The sequence below is a fragment of the Aspergillus affinis genome (assembly GCF_023601865.1).
Source record: "Aspergillus affinis strain CMG 70 chromosome Unknown NODE_111_length_120642_cov_87_870800, whole genome shotgun sequence".
Taxonomy (NCBI): domain Eukaryota; kingdom Fungi; phylum Ascomycota; class Eurotiomycetes; order Eurotiales; family Aspergillaceae; genus Aspergillus; species Aspergillus affinis.
In genome coordinates, this window is record NW_026515892.1 from 67,753 (window position 1) to 89,514 (window position 21,762).

At 48.3% G+C, this 21,762-nt stretch overlaps 4 protein-coding genes across 4 annotated transcripts; 2 read left to right on the forward strand and 2 right to left on the reverse strand.

Annotated features, from left to right (window-relative positions):
- Nucleotides 1–748: 748 nt before the first annotated feature.
- Nucleotides 749–8,314, reverse strand: KD926_000620 (uncharacterized protein; the record flags this gene model as incomplete). The annotated part of the gene is made up of 9 exons (XM_053104421.1): nucleotides 749–889; nucleotides 954–1,463; nucleotides 1,566–1,862; nucleotides 2,148–2,435; nucleotides 2,502–2,589; nucleotides 2,910–3,107; nucleotides 3,385–4,767; nucleotides 4,826–6,731; nucleotides 7,291–8,314. 9 exons carry the CDS (start codon nucleotides 8,312–8,314, stop codon nucleotides 749–751), a joined length of 5,835 nt encoding a protein of 1,944 aa, XP_052952314.1.
- A 695-nt stretch (nucleotides 8,315–9,009) lies between these two features.
- Nucleotides 9,010–10,208, reverse strand: KD926_000621 (uncharacterized protein; the record flags this gene model as incomplete). The annotated part of the gene is made up of 4 exons (XM_053104422.1): nucleotides 9,010–9,187; nucleotides 9,237–9,280; nucleotides 9,392–10,118; nucleotides 10,177–10,208. 4 exons carry the CDS (start codon nucleotides 10,206–10,208, stop codon nucleotides 9,010–9,012), a joined length of 981 nt encoding a protein of 326 aa, XP_052952315.1.
- Nucleotides 10,209–11,308: 1,100 nt separating this feature from the next.
- KD926_000622 (uncharacterized protein) lies at nucleotides 11,309–12,604 on the forward strand (the record flags this gene model as incomplete). Its single annotated transcript, XM_053104423.1, has 1 exon — nucleotides 11,309–12,604. One exon carries the CDS (start codon nucleotides 11,309–11,311, stop codon nucleotides 12,602–12,604), a length of 1,296 nt encoding a protein of 431 aa, XP_052952316.1.
- Nucleotides 12,605–15,707: 3,103 nt separating this feature from the next.
- Nucleotides 15,708–21,718, forward strand: KD926_000623 (uncharacterized protein; the record flags this gene model as incomplete). Its single annotated transcript, XM_053104425.1, has 11 exons — nucleotides 15,708–16,900; nucleotides 16,949–17,066; nucleotides 17,123–17,160; nucleotides 17,215–18,068; nucleotides 18,122–18,282; nucleotides 18,350–18,433; nucleotides 18,503–18,945; nucleotides 19,473–19,532; nucleotides 19,917–20,759; nucleotides 20,823–21,470; nucleotides 21,526–21,718. 11 exons carry the CDS (start codon nucleotides 15,708–15,710, stop codon nucleotides 21,716–21,718), a joined length of 4,635 nt encoding a protein of 1,544 aa, XP_052952317.1.
- Nucleotides 21,719–21,762: the final 44 nt, after the last annotated feature.

Sequence of the window (21,762 nt, forward strand, 5' to 3'; positions counted from 1 at the left end):
ATCTCTAATTAGAATAGCCTAATATGATATTCTCGTATAGGAGGAGTCATTGAATTGACTCAACTTCGAGATCAGGTGTTTGCGAATTGGTCTTCCGTTAAAGAGGAGTATTTGAGCGATACGCAGAATGTAAATAATTCATCCTTTAGTCTGTGGGAGGGATAAACCCGCACCATTTAAAATAGATATAAGTAGACCTCAAATGGTATGTTTCTAGTTCCAACCTCTCGATTCTTGAACTGAACTTCCCATACACTGCTATAACCTGCTATAACTGCTACTGCCACCACGAAGACCAGTAGTAGTAGCAGCAGCAGCAGCAGCAGCAGTGATTAACGTCCAACGGACCGAGGTGTTCCGGCCCTATGACCTCCTATGGGGCACTGGGGACGTGTCTAAGCTCAAATTATAGACATAAATAGAGCCCATAATTCCAGAAGACAATTTCGAGCTACAGCGTATGCATAAAACAAGTTTGTTGGATCCTGTCCCTCCGTATGGCTGAGATCCGTTTATGGTGTAGTTTTTTTTTGGCTCAAGAGGAGCCGTGGCTTGATGTAGCCGAGTGGTAGATATCAATTGTGCCAGCGTCGTGATTCCGCGAAGACCAGCCAAGAGATAAAGAGTTTCTAAAAAAAAGTCCGATTTCAAATTCATCAAGTAAACAGTTTCTGATATCCCGTTCAAATTCATCGCACAAATAAGTTAGAGCCATATCTCTTCCGTCAAATGACGTAAACGCAGCAAATTAATTCCCACCGAACTGCTTCTCAAAATCCTGCGCTCTAGTGACTCCCACAGAAGGAGCATGTTCAAGCCCCTCAACCGGCTCTCCGCATTGCGGACACCGAGCTTGCTCCATCGGTAGTCCGCATTCGCCCACGGTGAACTGTAATCGATACGTTAGTATATTTGCAATTCATACATTTTCTAACATAGCAAAATGGACTCACAGGATGGTGGTTTCGGCAGTAATACCAATGTCCGGTCCCCGAGAACTGACTCGCCATGGCGTCGTAGACCTGTTTCTTTTCCTCCGTTGAAACGAAACTGTAGAATGTCGCGCCGCTCAATAGTCCTTTGGCCTTTTCGATGTCGCCACCCAAGAACCCTAGGGTGCCCGGGTTGTTGGAATGGAGAATCTCGCACTTTCGTATTGTAGCAGATGCCTGTTCGTGGAGCTCATTAGTGGCCTCAATACTTAATTGTTGTCCTTTGGCCTCGGCAGTACTAAGAGACAATAACGAGAACAATGCGTAATATATCATCGCTTCTACCTCTTGTGCTAAGAGCTTCGCCTTCCTACTACACTTTTGGATGGATAGAGAAATGTCGATGAGTGATTGAAGTCGTTTTGCCGTCACATCGCATAGCTCAGAACGAAAATTCGGGTCAACATGGAGATCGGTGAATATCATTCGGTAGTTCCATAGGATGGCCCATGTGTGGCGAAGCTGGAGAAGCTGCCCGCAAATTTGAAATCCAGTCTAGATTTTTGATTCATCGATCTGGAGGTCCTGTACAGTAACCTTTAGAGAAGTCGAAGACGCGAGCAAGGCGCTTACCCTCCCATAGGGCTGCTCTGCAGCGGCCATAAACTCCGTGAACTTGTGGATTCTCTTATTCAGTTTGTCCTTTTCCTTGAACGAATTGATGGACTCTCTAACATTGGAACTTCCAGGTTGTTCTGCTGCCATTGAGCAGCGGAGGAGGAAATCTGATCTGCAATTTTCGAGCTCTATCTCACGCTTTGAAACTGCATCGATGAGCGCTTTGTAGGCTGAGTTTGCCATGATGATAAATCTCCTAGTTGACTCGTCTAGTATTGCCTTTTTCACAATTCGGTTGTAACGGTAGATGTCCTAAGTGGTAGACGACACTCTGGGCAGCTGCGGAGCTTGGAGTCGCCGCTCATTACTCGATGTACCGATTTAGGACTGATGATCGTGTCGGTTGCAGGGTCAAAGTTGTAGAAATCCCTGATCTCCATTATCCCGTCGAGACTGGAAACAGTATAGAAGTGCCCACAGGAGAGGAACACACAGGGTCTTCGTCGAGGTCAATTTCCCTGTACTTATCGAACATAATAAAATTGATAATCTGTTCAAGAGCATCCGGATTGCCACACGTCCGACAAAGATTCGGACCAGGGCATTTCTCGCCGCAGATACTCGGACAGCGGTGTCCGCAGCGTAGTATTTTGTCACAACGCTTGTCACAGGGGAGTATGTCGCACGGAACTGCGCATGGCATGTTGCAAGAGTTTCCTTGCCGATGAATGCAGCTCCATCCGCGTTTCTCGGCGCAAGGAGCACATGGGTCGCTGCATTCCTTGGGACAAATACTGTGGCAAGAAGCGCACCTCGCAGGGCTGGTCGCAAGGAGAGCAGGGGGTCGATGGATGGCAGAGTTGAACACAACTGTGTGAACAGGTCCTAAAGGGTCTTCCACAGACAGTAGTACAGGAAGTGTGGTGATCCTGAGAGCTCTGATCTTCTGACCCCAAACATTTCCAGCATGGCTTCTGACAGGTGTGTCCGCAGTCTAGCAGTTGCTGGCATGGTTGAAAGCACTTTGCCTTTGAAATGTCTGTATGACATCTGATTAGGACATCATGACCACATATAGGTAGTAGTCTCACAACAATTTGTGTGCACTTGATCGAGGCGACTTTAGTCTTATCTCGACATTCAATATTGGTGGAGTGCCCGCATGGAAGGAGGAAATTGGGGATTTTCTCAGTGCATTCATCACAAATCTTATGGCATTGCTGGGGACAGGAGTGTCCGCATTCCTTTATCTTCGTACATGGCTTCATGCACTTGACCACGTCATGCCGTGTCTTGGAATGGCATTTGAAAGTGCATGTGTGACCACAAGGCAATCTAAGGCTACATTGCTCTGCACACCCGCCTTCCGGAGCCAGTTCTGAGAAGTTCTCAGGAGTTGAAACATAGACGCTACTTTCGGGGTGTCGGGGACATTCGAGCTGGAGCTTGGGCCCGATGTTGCCGCCGTCTTCTAGCATTCTGATAACTGACGACCACATTGGAACAGCCGACGCTGTATCGGCATTTCCGATGATATACATGCCATGTTTTGCACGGCTGAAGGGCAAAACCAATATGACAATTAGAGAAAAGTATACCAAAAAAGGGGTATGAACGTTCAGTTACTTGCCAGAGTAAAACATTGATCCTGTTTGAAGTCTTAAGGAAACCGCAGTTGCGGTACTTATTGCTTCGCACGAGCGACACTACCACAACTGTTGCTTCGTCACCCTAAGATAGACAGAATTAGTATCATAATTCTGACAGTTTATGAAAATGGGCTCATCTCACTTGAAAATTATCCACGGTTGCGATTCTTACTTGGTCCAACAACCTTCCTTTCTCGACTGTTCGTCTGTTGTGTTTGCTGTCGTTTGCGTCTTCCTGTGCTCCAGGCTCATTAATATCGACTAGATCTTGCTCTGCAATTACCAGGTCAATTATACCGTCCATTTGAGCCACCAGCAGCCTCAGTTGACCGATATAAGGCGTCAAAACGGCAATTTCCCCTGGCTTGTAGTGCTCTTGCTTACACAGGTGCTTCACCACGGAGACAACCATTTCTACCTCCCACGTGTTTGTTTTGCTTTGCATCGGGTCCTCTGGATCATCTGGATCTTCCGTGTTGCGATGGTCAAGCCAAAACAACCCGCGTTTGAAGCCAGAGATCTCATTGTACAAGTGGGTATCAGGATGATCGCATAAGTCAGGATACAATGTTCCTCGGACAAGAGAAGCAATCGATGGGTGCATTCGCCGCTGCTGATCCAGTTGCGCTACAGGAAAGCGAATAGTGTCAGCGGTGTGGTCGCCTTCTTCGGTCTGTATGGCGCAATTTGGAGGACGAAAGTTTGCCAACCGCTCAAAAAGAGATTCGTCGAGGTTGTATTTAGGACCATCGAGATCGTACTCCGCTGACAGCCGTCGAGTTGAGATTTTGGGACGTAGTTGTAGATGGCCTCCAATCAAAATCGCATGTTGAACAGAAGGCAAGAACGCCGTAAGAATGTGTGATTCGAGTACTTCAGCAGCCTCTTCACAAATAAGCACATCTGCGCGGAGGCTACGCAGAAGATCAGCGTTATTTGCTAGACCGGTCGTTGTGATGCCAACAACATCCACTTGGTCGAATACCTGGGCGTCTGCCGCATTGAAGAGCGAAGTGAACATTTTCTTCTTTGAAGCATGCAGTTGCATCAAATCCCGCAGCTGGAAACACAGTCCTTCAATAGCAGATTCGTGCCAGTACTCAAGTAAGCGCTTGCGCTCTTCATTCGTTAGCGTCCATTTGTTGACAGAGAGCAACTGTTCGATAGTGCGCTCCTCTTCGTTTCCACTAAGGTCGCCCGGGGCGCTCCCACGAGCCCAAGTAGTAAGAGGCTCCAAATCCCCTACCATCACTTCCTCAGCGATCTGTACCTCCTGCATAGGAAGACGATCTTTGAGAAATGGCATGACAAGCCCATTGGTTCCACTTTGAAGCCTTTGGCAGATATCCCCGATTTTGCAAGCCAGTTCGCCTAGCCGTCTTTTCTGTTCGCTAATTAATCTCCCGTGTCCCGATATACGGGGAATCCTCTCAAGTTTTTTGTAATTCTCAAGTGAGAGTGATTCCAACAGTGGGGAAGCACTACGAGAACCAATGCGGACAATCCTCGATATTCCCGAGTCATAAAGCCCTTGTAGAAACTGATCGAGTGCATGATTCGTGTAGCAGCTGGAAGTGGGTTAGTCACAAACTCTGGTTGATAGCTATGATCAAGAAAGAGACTTACACACACAAGATAGGTTCCAGTTGTAACTGATCTTGGTTCGCAAGGATGCATTTTGCGATCTGAATCCCTAAGTAAGACTTGCCTGTTCCTGGGGGGCCTTGAATGAGTGCTAAGCTATTCTGGAATGCTGAGATCATCGCTCGCGCCTGGCCCATATCAAGTGTTGTTTTCTTGGATAGCTCATCGCACAAAATGTTGAAATTTTGTTCAATTGAAAACGTAATTGGCGCGGCATTTCCGCCCGCTTCATTTTTGGCAATGGACGAAAGATCCAAGGTCACATTTTGAAGGTATGCTGGTGGGAAAACAGGGAACGCTTTGTATCCGTACGTTGTCTTATATCCCGGGGGGTATGTGTCTTGGGGAACTATCCAGTCAGTCAATGGAACCTTTTGGGGGTTTTTGTATAAAGCCTGCAGGCGCCGTAGAATGCCCTCGAAGGCATTGAACAGGAGAGCGGGAAATTCAACAAGTATCAGAGATCGGGCCGAGGAGGAAAACTGATTATCTGCCAGATGAATGATGCCATCCAAGTCGCCCCCGGAAGGGGGATTCGTGAGGCGGAGGGAGATCAGAGCCCTTTTGCTGCTGCTCACCAAGTCAAGAACGATATTCTTGTCGTTTTCATCTGTTACAGGGTCAATGTTCCTCTTGGAGACCTGAAAGAAAATGACGGTGATGTCATCCTTGACCTCCGCGTCGATAAGGGCCAACAATGCCCCGCCTTCGTTCAACCCACGAGTATTGCGCCAGTGTTGCTTCCTTTTCCAAACACTCATGTTCCTTGCCCTTGGTACCTGATCAAACTCTACGTCAATCCCCATTCCTTTGATACAGTCTGACTTGGCTTTTTGAATCCGGGCGCCGTAATATATACGAACGGGAGTGGGAACATGAGACCGCAGTATTCTCCGTTTGTCTTGCCATCTGGTTCCGTAGACAAGCGCCTCCCAATTCTCAAGAATACCACGGACAAAGTCTCTCAAGACGCCCGATGTATCCTCCCGGAGAAAACGAAAATGGGTGTCAAGAAGACAACGGACAGCGCTCTCATGGTGCCGATCTTGGGAGTACAGAGCATCCTTAGTGGGGAGAAAGTCATTCCGGCGGCTGTACCAAATTTCAGACAGCGTTGGCAGAATATTGATATCCGAAATAGATGCATGGTCGTTGTCATGCCGGATGCCATGCTGCGAGAGCTGCCCAGGAGGATCAACTGGGATTTTAGGCTGGGAATTGTTTGCTTTTTTTGGGGCCCCAAGCACCCTCTGCGCGCCAACGCTAATACCATCCCCAGTGTGGAATATGTCTTGGGCTTTTAGAAGGGTTTCTCTGGCGAGCCGTGTGACAGGGCTCTGTAAGTGATGAATGTCCGCGTCCAGAAAGAAACAGGTCCAGAGCGTTTCGGTCAATTGTTTAAACTCAGCCTTGAATGTAGCCTCCTGGACTTGTAACAATGTGCTTAATATTGCCTCTGCTAAGTGAAGCAACACCGTCCCGGACTCGTAATGACTCTTTGAACTGGGGTCTTCCTCATCGTCGTGTAATTGTGTCAGATAATCGACAACTCTGCGAAAGAATGTGGCTCCCCGGTTCCCATGTGGTCCGTATATGACATTGAAGATAGTTCCCACTGGCTTCTCAAGGGCGAGTGAGCTCCATATATCTTCGCTCGAGAGATATGAGAGAATACAGAGAAAGAGGAGGCAATGGGGATCGAACATCAATCGTGTGACACTGTAAGATAGGACAAAGTCTGCTTCCACTATCTCTCGGGTCCATGCGAAGCCAGACTCCGTAGCCCAATCATTGACAATAGTAGCTCCCGTCGAATCAGGACGATCAACCTCTGACAGGGTCACCTCGAGGATGTCCTGAATTCGAGATGGCGATAGCTTGGTAGCTTCTGGCCTCGTAAACCTGTCTCTGAGCGAAAGGGAAGCATGCGGCGTGACACTAGCGACATGGATAAGTGGTTAGCTGCAAGGTCTGATCCCGTTCATTTAATCTCATTCCCAATCTGGACGAATGAATCCCATGATTCTCTCGAAGTGGTCCTCGATGGCCTCTTCCACTGCTTCTTTGAAATCCAAGACGCTGGGGGTCTGCCATTGAATATGGTTGAGGCGGCTAATCGATAAGAGGTGGAAAGTTTTCAGAGATTGAATGGAAATTGAATGTAAATAGAAAGAAGGGGATGATGCCAAAGTGACGAAAAGCTGATGTTTTGCATTCACTAAAGAGAGTCTTTGTAGCAGTGGTTGGGAAGTAAACGAAATGGAGTGAATGCTTGCATAAGCCAGAGCAATTATGTCTTTTTTTCTGCCTGAGGCACTTGACTGATCCTGATGGTACGGAATGAGGCAGCTTCAATTCTCAGATTCATGCAAGCCGATTCAACGAACTAAATCAGTTATTTTTTATGGTTCATCGCCCTCAAGTTTCAACCCTCCTCAAACTCCGACTCCGCACGAGTCTCCGCCCATTCAGTCTCGCGGGATTGAGTGCTTGTAGAACCTCGTCCACCGGCGTCTCTTTCGTAACATTCGCCCGCTGCATCTCTCTGACGCTGATTGAATTTCTACGATACAACGAGGGCGGTTCCTGACCAACTCCTCCCCGAATATCCAGACTCGGTCTAGGCGTGCTCAAATCCAACCCTAGCGCTTCAACCCCGTCTGCAGGCACAAGTTTCCACCGGTTCGTGACGACATGATAATCCAGCTCCCCAGGCCTTGCCTCATCTCTAATCCACCGCTTATCATCCAGCACCGAGCTACCAGTCCAGGTCGAGGTGCTCGTATCCGATTTCTCCGCCCTGAGGATCCGCCCGTCTTTGCGGGTAAAGAACCATTTATCGACCGCCTCAGAGGCAAGATACTTCACTTCCTCGGCGCGTTTGTCGATCGTCTCCATTTCGATGGCGAATTCCACCACACTATTCGGAAACCGGACCCGGTTGACCCACTCCCCATCCATGTGGAGTTTCTGCCAATCCTCCCAGAACCAGAAGTCTGAGTGTCGGATGGTAAGCGTCACCCGTTTCGGGTCAAGATGGGCCACATCAAGAACTTCCTGAAAGTCGGAGTTTTGTTCGAGGACGTATAGTTGCGCGAAGATCTGGATGTGCGAGGTCTCGAGGGGGCCGTGCTTGGTCTTTTTGCGCGCAAGGAATTCTCGGAGTTGCGGAAGAGGGATGAACCCCGGCGCGCGGGCACGAGAACACAGGAAGAAAGTGAGGTCGGCGTTGACGAAGGGGAAGTGGCGGGCCTCGGCGTAGACGCGTTTACAGGTGTGGAGAAGTGCGGTATGGATGGGGCGCGGGGCCGTGTAGCCTGGTCGGAAATAGTAGGTATCTGGGCTGTAAGGGTGAGCGGGATCGAGGGACTTGGTGAGGGCAAATGAGAAGATGTGTAGGCGTATCTCGGGCGGCAGAGAGAAAAGAGGGCTCTGAGACTGCCCGTGGATGGGCGGATTGGGTGCGTCCATGGTGATGGTAATAGTGGGGGATGGATGGTTCGAAGAAAGAGGCTAAGGAGGGGAAATGGAGGGGTATAAAGCAATACACCAGAGAGATTATATTAGGGGGGATTAAGAGCGTGAATGCCTGCTTAGTGCTTGCTGCCTGGGGGATACGAGGCTGCCTTTCTTGGTCTGCTTTGGTTGCATATGCAGGGCTGTAGAGGGGTAAGAAAGATACTACATGATCTTCGTTCTTGGAAAAGAAAAAATAAACTATCAAGAATCAGTGAATTGCTCTATCGCCCAGGAAGCGCAAGATTGACGGACTGAATTGATATCAATTTTGGTCCAATGTCTAGGGTTAGCTGCCTCTTTCCGTGCCATCAAGTACAGTCAAGTACCCCAGGCAGAGAGCAAGACGTTATTGTATGGTGACCTAAGGCAGCACCCTGGCTTATGAGGCTATTCTATTCAGGTATAAACTAATGTCCTGATTTAGTTAGTTGAGTCGACCTGCATAAATCTGAGAAGAGATTGAAATTAGGTAAAGAAGGGAAGCTATATTAATTAGTTCCTAGAGGTGAAGATAAAGGACGAGGTTATTCATCAACTTGTTTTTCCCTGACTGCCCGAATTTCTCGACATCACTAATCCACTGCAATATATCCTCAACATTAAAATGACGGTGGTTTGGTTCTTCAGCTGGTGTGCCTCCCGAGCTATCATCCCATGTATGGATCGATAATCCACGCGTGTGTCTGCAGTTTACGAATAAGTTCAACGTCCCCATCGCCTTCGTCAAGCCAGAGGCCGTTATCGTAGCCCCGATGCCAATTGAACAAGCGCGATGTTGCTTCTCCCGACTGTTCATCGGCAAGATCTCGCTTCGCATCAGGTAGCCTTGAATGTTAGCAAAATACGACAGAAAGCGACTGTTAATTGGACTTACTCATTATCCTGGTCGACACAATAGGAGCCACACAGATTAGAATCCTGAAGAACAATTTGGCGGCTTTCGCTTGCCGGTATCCTTTCCCCAGATTCCAATGTCCAATATAGCCTTCAAGAAAGTGGCTTGTGCTGATGTGCAAGATGAACTCTCACTTCAAGACTGAGGTTCTGAACTGTGGTTGCCCCGAATGGAGGCGCTGGCGACCATGGTACTGAGATATCTGGTCGACAAAAGAAGGAAGTTTGAAATTCTTTTGCCCGGGAGACTTGAGAATTCCCTAAATGTTTTACGTGATAATCGTGATAATCGATTTGGAGAAAGGATTGGTTCGTATCCGTCAGGAAGCCCGCCACAAGGCATATGGGTGGTAGGCCCTTGAGGGCCATATTTAGGAGCGCATTGGCCTGGTCATTGCAAATTGCAGCATTCCATAAGAGACTCAAGTGGGGTCTCATGTACGTAATGGCATTGAGAAGCTGCTCGCTATCAACCGTGTTCGCTGTCGAAATGGCCTTCCTAATTCCTAAAGATGCAGCCCCAGGAAGATTGCAGGACACGGAGGGATCGAAGAACGCACTGCAAAGCAACGACTCGAGGGCGCCTCGTGTGGAGCTTAGAAACATGCATTTGTCGATCGATTGGAACAGTTCCTGGAATATCATGTCCTGCTCCTGCCTTTGGGAGGGGCGAGTAGGAATGTCTGGAATTGATACAGGAGGGGCAAACTTTGGAGGCGGCAAATCGCCTGCCACGGACGTCAGGAGTAAAACAGAAGCAAGTCCAATGAGGCACTCAGCTTGGAGACCCTCCGATGAGCAGAATTTAAGAAGGGTATCAAACGCAAGAGACGAATTCGGCGGGACAGGTACCCAGTCGACCCTACTGAAACTAGTTAGCTGACACAGAGTGGGACTAAAGTTTTCTCCAATAAACATACTGGGCCCTAGTGGAGCCCTCTTCCCTGAGCATCCATGGTCAATAGAAAGAGGCGTTTAGTTTCTTTACTCGCGCCTTCCAACGAGCTTGCGTGACAATAGGCCAAAAAAAAAACCCTCCGTTTGGGTAGCCCGGTCGTGCAATATTTGGCTTTCCTCACCTGCCCGTTGAAGGATCTCCACCCAGCGACGGGAAATAATATATGACCAAGCTAAAACAATGCTTGTAAAGTACTGTGGCCGCGGGAGATGACTAAACCGCTTATATCATCGCCTTGCTTGACCGGACCGATCATGCAACCGATTAATATAAACCGTATGATTTATGACGATATAGATCATGCAATTCCGCTCATTTTATGACGATCCTGAAGCCTCTGAGATTGCATAAATATCGGCTTCTTTATCGTGTAGTTAGAAGAATCAAGACTTTCATTCATTTCGAGTATGATCATATAAACGGCTGAATCAGCGCTTTTTAGTAGACCTACATATTTCTGCCACAAGTACTCAGAACGGAGCATATTTCCAGAAAGGAGAATAGGAACGTGGGGCTGTGTCTCTTGTCTTCGTCTTGTAGGTTACAGGTTTTGGCGATCCAAGGCACTGCAGATAATCTATTGATTTCTGAGGATAATCGCAGCTCTCCTCTTCTGTTGCATGAATGCACAGGGTAGATCTCAGTATTAGCCATTGCTTTCGCTTACCTGCAATGTCAACAGGCTCAGGAGGACGGTGAAAGAATGGAGGGACGTCTTTGAGGAGATCTAAGAAAGCTCTTGTATAGAAGTCTAAAGATTTGTAGCTATCAGGGTAAATTGAGGTGGCATTTGTCCACTCGGTATATTTTGACTGACAGCACTGGTTAAACTGTGCTGTTGTTGGACAGATTCCGTCGCCAGGCGACCAGGCCAAGTCATTGTCGCCTCGAGTTTCATCGCTGCCGTCAGGGTTTGACGTCGCTTGGCTCTGTGCCTGAGCCATCATGACGTATTGACGTTGACTGCGATGAATTGAGGCTGCAGAAGAACAAGGGCATTCACTAGGTAAGTATGTGCCTTTAGGCGGTGAATGGTGGTACGTACTGTAGCTATGGATGCCCGTAGGGCCGCGACCGCGCGTTCCTCCCACGCGATGGCGGAGGACAACAACAACAACAACAACAACATCAAGACAATCAGAGCAAGAGGTCCGAGACTTTACTCCATACATGTCCGCATGATGCACCTCCCCTCCGAAATCGTGCTGGAGATCCTGGAGATCCTGGAATATGCAGAGCCCCATATAGCCCCTTTTCTACGCATCAACACACAATGGTTTCGCTGTGGGATTTCTCTTGTATGGCAGCGTGTGACATCGCCGCCCTTCCTCAGGGTCCCAAAGCATCGAAGGCAGATTTACGCCTCTGAGATTCGACACTTTAGTACACAACACTTCGAAGAATTTGGTCATCTTTCCTGGCCTAAGCTGGAATCGCTGTGCCTCAACTTTCTCCGGCGTGATAAGCTGGCACTAGCAGATATTGTTTCATCGCTGGAATGCTACCCAGGTGACAGGCTTAGGCATCTCGACCTGAAGGGCCCATTTGACCCCGAATTACTTAGCTTTTTTACTACCTCCTGCCCTCGATTGCACAGCTTCTCCTTTAGCTTCCCGGGCCCTGATCTTACGCCAGAAGCTTTCCTCGCATTTCTTCAAGGAACCCCATCGGTATCGGAGATATTTATTTGGTCTATCGGATCACCATTGGTGACCAGTCAAACTCTCAATCATCTAGCGGGTCGCAAAAATCTACAATTCCTTTCTCTCGATGACGATATTGGAATAAATACCATCAGCGCCATCAACGAACCATGTCCTTTTCCGCATTTGCAAACCCTCATTGTGTCAGTCACAGAAGCCGCGCTTTCATCACTGGTTGGCATGCTCAGATCTGTCCGAAAGTTAAGCCTAACTCTAGTGAAACCGGACGATGATGAACAGAACCTGTATTTTGATAGTATTGCTCTGAGGCATATCTCCAACTTGGTCGAATTACAGGACCTGAAACTCTTCATCATGGGTGAAATGAGGATCAGGAATGAGGATCTGTTGTCTCTCAAAAGCCTGACGCAGTTGAAATGTCTGACAATCGAAGGGCGTGCCGTGCCTTCTCTTACCGCTCCAAGTTTCGAAGACGCCAACTTTGAAGAGCTGTTCACAAACTTTCCTCGACTGGAAGATCTCAATCTCAGACTATTTTACTCTGCATTATCTACTGATTCGTTGAAGAGTTTGGGCAGATGTTGCCCGTCACTGCGACTGTGTAACACAATGGATGTCTGTGATCTGGCGGCTTTCAGATATGAAAAGACACCCTTGTTCTTGAACCTCGAGCTCCTCTATATCGACTCTTTCACTAACCTCGAACGAATGTTCTCATGGAGGTAAAGAACCTTTCACTTTAAACTACATCAACAGGTTCACTGACTTCTTGTCCCAGTCGGCCCTATGATCATGTTCGACAACTTGAGAAACACTTCCCCAAACTTTACAGTATAGAATGTACGTACGCGATAACCCTTGATGAAGACGAACTCTCCAGGAAAATCATGGATCTATGGGCAAAGAGGCAAAGAAATGGAAAGGCCAAAGCGGCACGGCAGTCTAAGCGGTCGTGAGTATGAGGCATACAAGAGGTTGACGAGATCGAGTCGGTGAAGGCTCGACCAGGTTCTGGTCTCTCCGACATTGATGTTGAGTCCTTGGCCGCTTCAAGCCCATTTAAAATCTAAGCGTCAAATAAGAGACCATAATGAAGGTAGAAAAGCTTTGAGGCGGGATTTGTGGCAGGTCCATACGACTCGCAATGGTGGTAGTAGTAGTAGTAGTAGTAGTAGTAATAATAGTCGTAGTTCCATTTCGAGTTTAGTAGGACTCGCCAATCCTACTAAATTGGGTTGTACATAATGATGCCTTGACTCGGACGTTTTGCAGCCCTTTTCGATAAGCGCAAGTAACCAACAACTTCTTATCACCCCACAGGCCGCCATGTATGACATGCTAGAATGTGCTCGTCCCAGTCACATGAATGGGGGAATCCGTTAAATCTGAGACAGTTCAAGTATGTGCAAGTTACTCCGTACATGGCACCGGTCCGTTCCGAAAGCTTCATTAGTCTGCATTCATTAGCAGCTTGATAAATCCCGGACCCCACGTCTTAGGATTCCTCTCATGCCAAGCATTCTTCTGGGCGTTCTCATAATATAACAGGGGAGCTGGGGTTCCTTTGATAGATGGGATGTGCCATACATTCTTCGGAAGTAAGGGCCGCTTGGGAACATTTTCGATAGTTGCCCCAGCATAAAGCCTTATTCGCTGTGTTTCGGATTGAGGAATGATTGAATTTGGAGAAGGTGATGGAGATCTGTTAATGCGAACAGTGGTTTTGTCTTCATTTTTGTTGGACTGTTGTAAGCTCTGACCGGAGCTTGCTGACCTCTATTTCTAAGAGATAGATACGCTCGAGATAAAGATTTTCCCGGACTTGTTGTTGGGCGCTCCAGCTGTTTAGCTCTTCTGCTAGCTGCGATCGTATATGTTCCAGGCCTTCCTGTTGAGCCAGCCCAAGAGCTCCTGCTAAGGGATTTATTTGCTTGATCGACTTCTACATAGGTCTATATCCGTTTACCGGCTCTCTTTGCAGAGCTTTCCGTCGCTTAGTTGCATTGTGCGTTTCGCTTGCTCGGCTGGATGCCCTGCTTGAGCTCCTGGTTTCTGGCGGTCCCTGGCTCTCCGATTGGATTACCCTGATTGCTCTAGCTGATTCAAGGTTGTATTAGGCTGTATATAGCCCTAAGAGCGTCGGTAGCTGGGTTTGGAGTGTCTGGTGCCCCCGGGATCTCTGGGGGTTGGGAGGCCACGTATCCCGCTCGCGGAGTTGACGCGTGCGAAGTACCACCACCATAGGGTTTTGAGCCCCCCCCCCCCCCCCCTCCATGGCGGTTTATTGGGGCCTAGAGGCCTCTACGATTCGAATGACGCGAGAAAAAGACGTGTTTTTTTTTTGGGAGAACGGGTTCGTGTTGACGGCGTTGAAGGATTGGCCCCGGACGATTATAATGTTAGGCTGTTTTTAGGGACAGCACGAAAATTTGATCCACATAATATGTAATCGTCGAGAAATACACAATTCAGATATGATCTTGACTAACACCAATAGAAACTTGATATACGAAACTAGGCGATGCCACCGTATTAGATGAAACTGCTAGGAGACAAAATAAAGCATAGGATAATTTGAAGCCCCGGAGTAGCTCTATGTATCGATTTACAGATAGTAGTCATCATCTGTTCTCGAGAGCCAAACCTGTACGTGTCATATATATGCTGACTGCCGATAAACCAGACATGTCAGACTAAGATAATGAGATCCCGCAGGAGGTGACATACCTAAGTGCAAGTGGAAATCATAAGAAAAGCGATATAATTGACACAACTCGTAGCTAGACACTGGATGGCCTGCATGGCTTGCATGGATGTCATCCATCTATACCAAAACTCGGATTTACTGGATGCTATCTGAAGGGCTTTGTTCATGACCAGCAGGTCCATGAAGTGCACTCGGATTGGATCTCCGTAGGTGAAGCGTTTTCGGATCAATTGTTCTTTGAGCGCTTGATTCATTGCATGACATGTACTGGTGTGTGTTTTGTCGGTGTTTAGTATTGGAACCTCTCTAAAGGATACGAGAGGGGAAAACTGCTGTAGTTCTCTCTATTCGGACGTATGGAAATCAGGTTCTAAAGGAATGATTATCGCCATTGGGATAATTCTCGACTTCGATTGCAATGCAGGGAGCCTGTTCAAACCCATTTTCCGGCCCGGGGTTTTCATTGACGTCATAAAAGTAATTCTCGAAGTATCATTATCATGATGTATGTCAAGATCTTTACAACAAAGACATTTATCTATCACTCGATTGTTGAGTTGTTTCCTATCGTGAGGGTCTACTTTTAATTAGGTCTCTTTTCTGATGCTATCGCTAAATCCTGTTATCATTCTCACATATATGGCGTGCTTAGTACTATCGAGAAACAATTCATTTTCACTAGAAGACGTTAAACCCACCAGAGGCATGACAAAATACCCACCAACGGTAGGAGTCTTCGGACACAATGAAGCCGTGAACATGAACTGCGTGGTAAAGAAGGTAGACGAAACTCAATTTTAACATTGTTCTGCCAATCAAGTTTGTTAATCAGGAATTTCGATTGTCGTATGGATTCAACATGACACCGACTGCATTGACGGAGATTGTCTGTCTTAAGACCGGCGGCTAAGCTGCAAGGGATGAATGAGGGCGATGGCCGAACACCAACACTGACGTATTTCCGACCCACAGTCGCGCAAACGCCTAGGGCGCTTACCACCTGATAGATAAGTCACACCCGGGAATATTTCAATCAGAAGATTTAAGCTGTCTGATTCTCTCTGGCCAAGATCTTCCATTCACAGAGCAAATCCCGAGAATTGCTGGTCTGGAGACTTGAGGATGGCATCGGCTACCAAGGGCGGCCTGCTGGTGGAATATGACTATCCCCAGCGATCGCGATCTCGCTTGCTGCGGCGCTGGCGTCGACCTATTGCTGCAATAATATTAATTGCATGTGTCGCTCTGTTTAATTTTGGATCGTCCAGCAAAATCCTTACCCCGGCGTTGGTGGCTCCCAGGAGAGACTTTTTGGATGGCCTACACAAATGTCATGAGATTCGGGACCGCAAACAAAGACAACACACAGCATCGGGAGATCGATTTAACCCACGATGGAACCCGATATCCGGGCAGAAACAAGCCATCCTTATCCAAAATGGCACTTTGTTTGATGGAGACTCGACCCGTGATGAGTTTGTTGATATCATCTTCGACGCTGGCATCATCCGGGCTGTCCTTCCCACCGATTTAAACAACCCAGTGCCCAAAGATGCCCGTGTGATCAATGTGAATGGGCGATTCATTACACCTGGTCTGGTTGATATGCACTCTCATCACCTCTTGCTTCCATTTCCGAAGCTGCCCTCGACCAGTGACGTGAATGAGCGCCCACTCTTAGGGCCAATCACGCCATTCGTGCGTGCTCTCGATGGCTTCAAACCTTACGACCCGGCGATAAAGATTATCGCATCTGGCGGCGTTACCTCATCGCTGGTTCTACCGGGCTCAGCGAACATCGTCGGCGGCGAAGCCTATCTTGTCAAGAATTTACCGCGTCCAGGGCCAAACGGTGAGCCTGTTGTTGAAGAGCTGCTTCTAGAAGATGGCCGCCCAGAAGGCGATCGGCAGAGATACCTCAAGATGGCTTGTGGGGAGAATCCGAAGGGTGTCTATGGCAATACCAGACTTGGCGTGGCGTGGCTCTTGCGCGAAAAACTCGATAAAGCACGACAGCTGCTTGAAAGTCAATCTGCCTGGTGCGACGCTGCATTTGCCATTGAGGACATTCCTTTCGCGCAAAGTCATCATATATCGAGTTTTATTGAGAAAGAAGGAAAGCGACCTGAATCGTTCGACTACGAGACCCTTCTGGCGCTTTTGAGAGGCGAGCTGAATGTCAACGTGCACTGTTATGAGCCGGAAGACTTCGAGCGCATGGCTGCGGTGCTGCATGAGTTTGGTGTTCATCCTCGCGCTTTCCACCACGCACTTGAGGCATGGCAGGTACCCGAACTTCTTAAGCATCTAGAAGAGTTAGTATCTACATCTTCTAAGTGCCTACCGATGACTGACGACATCAGGAACATTACGATTGCCACGTTTGCTGAGAATGCACTTTTCAAGGCAGAGGCGTACGGAGCCAATTTGAGAGGCCCGAAGATCCTAGACGATCATGGAGTTAAAGTTGCTCTAAAATCAGTAAGCTCTTGTTGAAATTTATTGAGAGAATGTCGCTCGGTTAATACGATACACAGGATCATACTGGAGAAGGAAACTATGCCAAAGACCTTATGTAAGTATAAGACTTGTTAGGTCGCCCGTCTTTCATTTTCTGACCCAGTTATAGTCACCAGGCAGCCGTTGCTCACTCATATGGTCTATCTGAGAAGAAGTCACTTCAGTCTGTGACATCAGTGCCTGCTCGATCAATCCAGCAAGATCACCGTATTGGATACGTTCGCCCTGGATACGACGCGGATCTGGTAATCTGGGATGATCATCCGCTGGAGGTCGGCGCGACTCCTCTTGAAGTGTTCATCGACGGCCGTGCTCTCTTGGAAAATGATGATGCCATTAAGGAATTGCTCCAAAAGACAACTGATTTGTCTGATCAGGAAGCGCCGGTGGTGCGACCATTTGTTTCGGACACTGAGAAAGTGGAAGTTTGTGCAAGAGTCCATGAATCCGTGCTTATCACCGGAATCAAAAACTCTCTGGTTGGAATCCCCAACCATGCTGGCCAGTCTGCACAAGATCTCGTTCTGTTCATTGAGAATGACAGGATTGCATGTTTCGATAAGGAATCGGCATGTACTTCCTATTACAAGGATGACGAAGTCTTCCATATCACACTGAACAATGGCTATATAACGCCGGGTCTTGTGGCATTTGCCACTAATCTCGGAATACAAGCAATCCCATCTGAGGGGTCCACTGGCGACGGAACAGCAAAAAGTGGAGATATACTCAACGAACAGAAGAATGTCCATTTCGCCAAATATGGTGTGCATCTTCATGGAAGAGCATTCACGAGAGCTCAGATCGGCGGTGTCACAAAAGCAGTCACGCCTCCACACGGCTCTGGCATCATTGACGGAGTCAGCGTCGGAATACGGACTAGCGAAACAGCCACAATTCTGGAAGGAGGTGTTTGGAAAGATAACGTTGCTCTTCACCTGGCAATTGGTCAATCGGCTAAAGGTATGGAATATTTATCAATCCGTTTATAATATTTCTCATAATACTGATATCAGTTTGTCTTCTTCCAGACGACAGCACGCCGACCATCTCTTCTGAGATTGAGCGCCTCCGTCAGATACTAGAAAAGGGCCTGCAGGACGGCACTGATAACCAGGGAATCTATGCTCAGGCTGCAAATGGATCACTGCCTGTAGTCGTCCGAGTGTTTAATGAGGTATTCATGATGTTCCTACTTTCTTTGTTTTGGCCAACTCGAAGGCGATCTAACACTCTTCGCCCAGGATGATATCGCTCAACTGATCCTGATTAAACGTGAATACTCTTCGGTCAATTTGGTCATCCACGGTGGTCATGGAGCTGCTTTGGTAAGAAATCACTGCCCACTCCCGACCTTTCTTCATAATGCCTTTGTACTAAACCGGCAACACTATCAGGTCGCCAAGCCATTGGCAGATGCAGGCATCCCAGTAATCCTCACTGGAAACCATGGTGCCCCCGACAACTGGGAGAAGAGGAACATTCTGATAGGCCCACCCCTGAGCGAAAGTCCCGCCAAGATTTTAATAGACGCTGGTGTCAAACTGGGCCTGGCAGTTCGGAGCGACTCGGCTATTCATGGCTTGGCGCAAGAAGCTCGATGGGCCGGTAAGTATGCGGACCTGAGTGATGAAGAAGCTATTGCCCTTGTCTCCACCAACATTGAAGATATTTTGGGTCTTCGGTCAGCAAGGGAGCATCATAGAGAAAACAAGCTTTATAGTGGAGATATTGTTGTCTGGGAGGGCAATCCTCTGAGAGGAGAGGGGTCTGTCGTCCTTTCAATCCAGGATGACGGAAAGATCGCAGACTGTTGGCCTTACACTGCAGACACAATTCTGTAAGGTGTCTCATGGAGGTATGGGTTGAACATGGATAAATAGGACAGTTGCTCGTCGTCACTGCTGCAGGGTGATGTGATACACGAGCTTTCCCCGTAGGTGGTGGCAGAAATATATAGTACGTTTGGGAGGCCAAGACAATCTAGGTTGAGATATACAACTCTCAGGTACCAAATGCATGAACAAAGGCTACTCACCAACAAGAATAAGGACAATGTTATTGCGTGTCAGCCAATAACAGATGGGCTGATATTCTCTTTTCGACCATCTCCTAACGTTAGCGGGCCTAGCCAGCTGTCAAGCTTCTGATTGCTTGGTGGGATGACGTAGGTGTAACATGCATGTAGCGCTAAGCCATCCACACGGGAAATCATGGTGGCATTGGCACTAGATGTGCCGAAATGGCCCGTGGTTGATACTGATAAATAGTTGATAGATCCAGAGGACCCTCTCTACAGGGCTGTCTCCTTTGGGACTAGATCACGCTATGGGTGCTTTCTAAGCGGCTCTAACTCCCTCCGGCTAGGCGTCAGCTGACACCCTCCGCTTCCCCAGATTTCCCCGAGGCCCGTCCCGTCACTTCACTGTGCGCCTCTATTTTCCCTCTCCCAGCCCCCTTGTCAGCGGCGTTCTTATTATGCCTTGATTGTACAGAGTGCCCCTTGTTGGTGCGGTCTCGAGAATGAGCTTTAGCAGGAAACGTGTGGCGTTGGCCTGCAATTTTTGTCGCAGCCGGTAAGCCGCAATTGCAATCATCCCTTCCAAGCCCCCCTCCGCCAGCACTGGTCGGGTTTGTTTGTCGTGAGCTAAAGCAATAAATAGTAAGCGAAGATGTGATGCTCAGAAGCCCTCGTGTTCCACTTGCTCCGAACTAGAAGTCGAATGTCACTACGATGACTTGCCATCCCAGAGGTGGGTCGATAGCCGCGCCCCGCAGTTGACACATTGATTCTCACCTTGTACCGTATAGAATCGACACTTCCGGGGGGACTCGGGAAATCCTCAGTCGCCTAAAAGATATCGAATCCATTCTCGAGAGCCAGTCTGAAAAATTATCCGCGCTTTCAAACGGGTCGAACGCTTCTTATTCTCATAACCATAATGCGGCTACCCCACAAAGCCAGGCGTCCGTTCCGATGACTGGAGTGCAATCCACAGGAGCCGTCGCATCCGCTTCATGGCCGTTTCCAGGGCTGGATGTGCAGTCGGAGTTAGCGAAGTTGCCTCCTTTGACAATTCCAGTCAAACACAAGACATCCTCCAGCTACCTGCTGAGCTTGCCGTCCATGAAAGCACTGATTGGTGAATACCCCCCGGATCTGTTCTTCTTGCTGGAATCAAGGAGTCAGTTGCCACCAGAGCTATCATTCGAGCAATTGTCCAAGCCTAGGCCGCAGATCAGTATTAGACGAGAAGTAGCCGACGAACTAGTATCGACATTCTTCACGTTGGCTCATCCAAACCACCCAATCTTGGAGCAGGCTGAATTCGAGGAGATGTATAATCGATTTTTGGAAATAGGTCCCGACCCTAGTGTTCAGTCTGCGCTCTGTATGGTTGTGCTAGCTCTCGGAGCAGTCGCTGCTTCACCTCTCAAGGCCCCGGAATTCAAACTATCGCCTCCGGGCATGGAGTACATGCAACATGCACTGCCCACACTCATATCGCAGTCGTCTTGGTCGTTTTCGTATAATCTTCTACTACCGCAGGCCTTGGTTCTCGCCAGTGTATATTTTGCATACATCGTCCGGCCACTGCAGAGCTGGAGACTGATTTACTCGGCGTCTACAATTCTTCAGTTTAAACTGTCAGGGTAAGTATGGGAGCAAATCTGACGGTAATAGGGAGAAGTAGACAAAGGCTGACACGAATGCAGAATGGATGCGCGGGAAGAAGGACCAAATTGGCGTGAGAGTATCATCCGTCTCTTTTGGTCCTGTTTCCTCGTGGAATGTGACCGACTAGCAGAGTTGGAGCTGCCACGAAGCGGTCTGCAACAGCTGACCGACGAAGTTAGCCTTCCTAGATGTTCGAATCTCGGTTTGATGCAATCAACTTGCTATTTGGCAGAAATATCCGTTCGTCGACTGCTCAATCGAATTCACAACTCACTGTATCCCAGCAAGATGCATCTATTAACACTTTCATCCACCACTCTGATGACTCCGGACGAATTCTCAATCGAAGACGTTTCCTCCATGATCAATGTGTCGGATGAGCTACACGAGCAGCTCAAAATGTGGCATTCTTCGATCCCAGAAGCCTTTCGCCCAGTCCTAGGAATGGGGATCCCCCTCAACCCCACAAACCCCCGCGAGGCGATCCTCCGAATTCGGTATTTCGCTGCCCGGCACATCATTTACCGACCATTTGTGTTGTATATAGCCACACATGGAGTTGGAGGAACAACAGAGACAATGGTCGAGAAGGCGGGTGTTTGCATCGAGAGCTGCCGGTACTATATCCACAACACTTCGCAGGTCATGGCCCACCCAAGCCAATACACTTGGACATTTGCGCTATCGTAAGTGCAGATTGATCAAAATTTAGACTCTCTGGGCGTACTGACAAGAAGAAAGAACACTGGGTGCCATCGTGGTTCTCACGCTCGCTTCCTTAAGCGCCGATTTGCGGCATTTCGTTCCCGACATTGACGAGCTTCAACAACGGGCGATCGATAACATACGTCCCTGGGCATTTTCCAGTCTCGAAGCTGTTATTATAATTCTGGAGGATATACAAAGAAAGCAGCGATTGCTATCGCGCGTTTAAGCCGTCATCTCAATCATGCTCATTGAATGGGAAATGGTGCGGTG